Below are 5,471 nucleotides of genomic sequence, written 5' to 3'. Positions count from 1 at the left end.
AACAACACAACTCCTGTTGCTATCAAGACCCTCAAGCCTGGTTTGTATGTTTGCATTGCAAGTCTCCCACATTTTACTGTTGAAAAATCGCATTCACCTTTCCTAATACATTTAACTTCAATTAAATTATACAAGTTGTAAATTGCGAAAGTCCTTTCCACCGAAGTGTCTCTTGGGGTAAGAAGTAAAATTGCACTGCTTAATCATATTGGCAGAATGGCTGAATTGTTGATACATCTTTAATGATGCTGAAAATCAGAATCAATTCAACATTTATAATAAATATATGTATTGAATCACTCCAGAACCTTTTCATTTCAATGTGATGAATACAATACAATACAATGCAATTATTTGAAATCAAAATAAAATCACTATGCCCATTAATTTATTTATGAAATGAATAAATGTGAAAAACTCTACTAGATAAAGAAATGTTTATGACCCAACTATGTGCGTGCGTGCTTGCTTGCGTGTGTGTGTGTAATATATTCATTGTGATATAATTGTAATTTAATATATATGTAATGGCCCATTACTAATTACTGATATCAATTTATATTTGTAATTACGAACGAACGTTTGGACAAAGTGGAATGTTGTGGATTATTTTTTTAAATGCCTTTTGTCAAACCTCGATTTCATGTTTCATCAGTTTAGCATATTCAGTTAGAAAACCAAGATGCAACTTCGCACATAAAATGTGATACATGGTAACGAATAATTTAGAAAAATGTTTTTCATTACTGAAATAATGCATGTTTACGTTTACTGCAAAAGTTAAATGTTAAGAGAACAATGAACATTGGTATCATTTTTAAAGAAACAGTCATTTGTTGTCTGTTTTTGCATGTTTGTTTTCTATTTTGTGTAACACTTGCGTTACTATTATTAGCTGTCTTTTGTCTCTTGCATTATTTTGTCCTGTTTCTTGATCTATTTTTCAATTTTTGCTCTGTTAACTGTTAAATTCAGATTCAAAGAATAAAATGGGTTGCTGAACTAAGCTCTTATCATTTTCATTACATTACCTGGCTTGCAATACTTTATGTTATGTTTTGGCCATGTCACCATCATCAATCATCATCAATCATCACCAGTGTCACCATCTTCAATCATCATCAGTGTCATCATCATCATTCATCATCAGTGTCGCCATCATCATTAATCATCCTCATCTTTAATGCGACCAGGTACCATGGACCCAAAAGATTTCTTGGCTGAAGCTCAGATAATGAAGAAGCTGAGGCACCCAAAACTCATCCAACTGTACGCTGTGTGCACCCAAGATGAACCAATTTATATCGTCACTGAACTCATGAAGTATGGAAGTTTACTGGAATATCTTCAAGGTAAGTTTCATTATATAAGTGTTATATTTAATCACATAATATCATAATAAACTCTACTGGACCATGCATTATACTTTTAGGACGCTGATCAGGTTAAAAGTTTAATGAATGAAACTTAACTATTGATTCTAAGTAAAATGTTGTCACTAATTTGATAAAACAAAGCATCCATTCACCTATTTGTTCATGTAGTATACTTTGTTTATCTCGTCTCCATTTTAAAACCAAGTTGCCTCCGGCATCTTCACCATACACTGCATGCATATTCCCGTTATATATAAGAGTTATATTATGCATATTCCTTGATATAAAACTGTAAAATGTCATCTGAATAGATTTTTCTGAATTATGAAACAGGTAAAGGACGCGGTCTTTCCCTTCCACAAAGGATTGATATAGCTGCTCAGATTGCATGTGGCATGGCTTACCTGGAGTCACAGAACTATATTCACAGAGATCTAGCTGCTCGCAACATTCTCGTCGGCGAGGTCAACAGCGTTAAAATTGCTGACTTTGGACTGGCTCGAGTAATCAAAGACGACGAATATGAGGCAAGGGTTGGTGCGAGATTTCCCATTAAGTGGACTGCTCCGGAAGCCGCCAACTACAACAGGTTCACCATCAAGTCCGATGTCTGGTCTTTTGGAATTCTCTTAACTGAAATTGTGACCTTTGGAAGGCTTCCCTATCCAGGTTTTCTTTTATTTCATCAAGAATAACATGATTAAGTTATGTTAAACAGCCGCATTGTGCTCGTTATAATTTTAATTGTTAAAAATTAAAAATTTAAAAATAAAAATTTTTAAATGTACCTTTCAGTTATTGTTCGTTGGAGTTATGCTAGGCACGCTAAACTGCAATCATTTCCCGTTTCGAATGTATAATGCAGGGATAACTCAGGCACTTCAAATAATTGGGGAAAGGAAGTTGAGAAGTTTTGAAAGGTTTCAAATTGCGTATGGTGATGGGGTAAGAAACATTGAAAATTGAATGAAGAGGGTCTTGAGAATTTCAGATACATACTTCATAGACAGAAAATATACAAAATTATAAAATATCACACCAGCTTATTATAGAATTTCAATTTGTTTTGACAATTAAAAGTATAAAGCGAAATAAAGAATGGTTTTTAAAAATTTTTATAGATGAACTATGAATCATGTGAATGACTTCTCTGGGGTCTTATGTGAATGACTTTTCTGTGGTGACCTCTGTGGACGGATGACTTATGTGGATGACCTCTCTTTGGTAATATCTATGGATGATTTATGTGGATAACCTTTCTATGGTAACATGTGGATGGCTTATGTAGATAACTTTTTGGGTTGACCTCTAGGATGGCTTATATAGGTAACTTTGGTGACTTATATGGATGACCTCTCTTACGTCATCTCTATAGATGACGTAAGAGAGGTAAGAGACCTCTCTCGTGAATGACTTATCTGAATGACGCTTCTGTGGTGACCTCTGAAGGTTATATTTGTGGCGATCTGTGTAGATGACCTCTCTGTATTAACGTATATGGATAACTAATATGGATGACCCTTTTGCGGTTTTTTGTGGTAACCTCTATGGCTGACTTACGTAGATGACCTTTATGGATGACTTACGTGACGTGTATGACCTCTGCTGACTTCTGTGAACGACATAGTGTGTGACTGACATGGAAAAGTTATTGAATGAATAAAATGAGGGATATGAGGCAACAAAATTTAACAAGAGTTGATCAGATTTTGAAAGGCCAAAAAAGCATTTCTTTTGATTTTCACGTTAACATGCTCCAGGGTTTTCTATTGAGGTTTCCCCATTTAAAATTTTCATCTGAAAAACCTTAAAGTGGTACTTCCAAGTTAATGATGAATTTAACTATTTAGGTATGTTTTTAAATCATTTTATTATTCAAGATATTTGCTGCCACCGACAGTCAAAATTCGTCGGTTACGTTGCTGTTTGCACTTGGCTTTACCGTCCAACAAATGTTTGACATTGAGGGAGCATCAGCAGGATGACGTGAGGGGTACAAACGTGAATAACAAACGAATTTCCATCGCATAGAGCACTGCATAAATAACATTATTATTAATATTATTATGGTTATTATTATTATTACTGAATTTTATTTTCACAATATTGATGATGAACTTGCTCAGGCATGACGAACGCGGAAGTCCTTCACCAGGTGGAGCACGGCTACCGAATGCCCTGCCCTCCCAACACCCCACAGGCCCTCTACGACATCATGCTGGACTGCTGGAAGAAGGACGAGATGGAGAGGCCCACCTTTGAAACTCTGCAGTGGAGGCTCGAGGAATTCTTCACGTTGCCATCCAGTGAATACACGGACTCCAATAATATGGCTAATAAATAAATTTATTACAGTAATTTTATTTTACTTTTCACTGTATACATATGAAGCTATCGCCGTGAACCAATCTACTGAAAGGGTTGGCAACGGTGTAAGTTAATGTTTTAAACAACTTATTTCCTCCTATTTTTTTACTTAGCACGATTTTGTTAGGCGTTTCATTGTTATGCAAGTGAAAGATATGCGTGCTCACGCACATAACAAAGTACTAGGTCATTTGGAATGTCTCGACTCGTTTGTGTATGTGAGCTTGCCTGTTTGCCTGTCTGCACGTTGTGAAATATTGAATGATAGGTTGGCATTAGCAAAGAAGTTAATGATCTGACAAATGACTGATGTGCAAATATTTTAATTTGAAATTTCTTTTTTATTGTTTGAGAATATATCATACATCATTAATTGTAAATGTCATTCAGTTTTTGTTGTTTTGTATACTTTTACTGTAATATTTTTAATTTTACTGTAAGACACTATTAATATACACCACAATATACTGTAATATACTCTAGCGCTTATCTATCCAAGCGATGTCAGTTAATGCGTGTTTATGATCGTTAGTTGATATTTAGCTAGGCTGGTTACATCTTTTTGCCTAACCTATTAGGCCGAAAAACTTCAAACATAATATTCCAGTTGCAAATATGATTGTGTTATCGTGTTAGTTTGTTATTGCATCTTGATAGTGAGTTAAAAGTGTAATGCTTTACGTTTAATTGTTGTTCGAGTACCTATGTAAATAATTTCAATTATAAATATTTATTTGTTTCGTTGCCTATCGTGTTATTTTTTTGTTTATCCTAATTTTTATTTTATATTTGTTTTTCATAAATTTTCGTCAAAATCCAAAGTATTTTATTATTCAAACTATTCGTGTTTGTCGTATGATTAAGTCATTAACTCATATGATTGTTTATCTTAAAGAAAATTGTTCATTTTGGTCACATACGTGCTTACGAACGTGGTTTACATTACGATGATTCACCATTCATCTGTCCATCTCCATGCCTCTCTATGTTGCATGTAAACCTGTGCTTTGAATGTACTCTCTTTCTTTAGCTCACTACAACTCTTGATTTTGCACTTAGTCACGGTTGATATTAAATTTCGAACACCCAATTGTACAGGCACGTTCAGACGAACTAATTTTTAATCTATCACTTCACTTCAAATACTTTTTTACTACCACCGTTTTAACGACAATTGTTCTAACTCGGAATGTCCTTCTCTCATTAGACCAATTAATTTTTCATGTTAACAGTTTAAAGTAACATTATTAATTTTCTTGCACATCACAAATGATTTTTATTTTTGTCAGTGTATTATCATATTGAAAATTTACTATGCTTTTAATACGATTTCTCAAAGTTCTGGCCTTTAGATATCTACAATTGTAAGGTTTGCCTGAAGTCTTGAACTGCACAGATGTTATGAACCGTAATTTGTTTTTAGTTTTTAAATATCGAGAAATAGTCATATTGATTTGCACTATATTCATTTCAGTTGTTTGCGTCAACACCATGAGCTGTAAAGTTGCGTGGAAGCATGTATTTTATAACAAGCTTTTTAGCTAACACATTTTTTGTCGTCGTATGCGTTTTAACATTTTATGATATTAAACATTCAAAACCCTGTAATTTTTTACACTTCATTGTTCAACTCTGTGTTAAAATTTTATTATGAATAACATTTGAATTAAGGGTATGCAAGGTCAGAGTGAGGATTCATTGTTAGCTACGTCACTACGGTAATGCTTT

The 5,471-nt window shown here is 33.9% G+C and overlaps 1 protein-coding gene across 1 annotated transcript in view; it reads left to right on the top strand.

Annotated features, from left to right (window-relative positions):
• HELRODRAFT_193131 (hypothetical protein) overlaps nt 1-4,372 on the top strand; it is a 6,334-nt gene extending 1,962 nt beyond the window's left edge. Inside the window, exons 3-7 of the mRNA XM_009025730.1 lie at nt 1-40; nt 1,194-1,352; nt 1,710-2,045; nt 3,277-3,369; nt 3,503-4,372. Of these exons, the coding sequence (XP_009023978.1) occupies nt 1,199-1,352; nt 1,710-2,045; nt 3,277-3,369; nt 3,503-3,720 (801 nt within the window). The 5' untranslated portion in view covers nt 1-40; nt 1,194-1,198 and the 3' untranslated portion in view covers nt 3,721-4,372. The remainder of the gene's footprint in view (nt 41-1,193; nt 1,353-1,709; nt 2,046-3,276; nt 3,370-3,502) is intronic.
• The last annotated feature ends 1,099 nt before the right edge of the window (nt 4,373-5,471 follow it).

Source organism: Helobdella robusta, assembly GCF_000326865.2.
Source record: "Helobdella robusta unplaced genomic scaffold HELROscaffold_43, whole genome shotgun sequence".
Classification (NCBI taxonomy): Eukaryota; Metazoa; Annelida; class Clitellata; order Rhynchobdellida; family Glossiphoniidae; genus Helobdella; species Helobdella robusta.
Note: the sequence above shows the minus strand (reverse complement) of the source record. Positions and strands in the feature narration are given on the sequence as shown.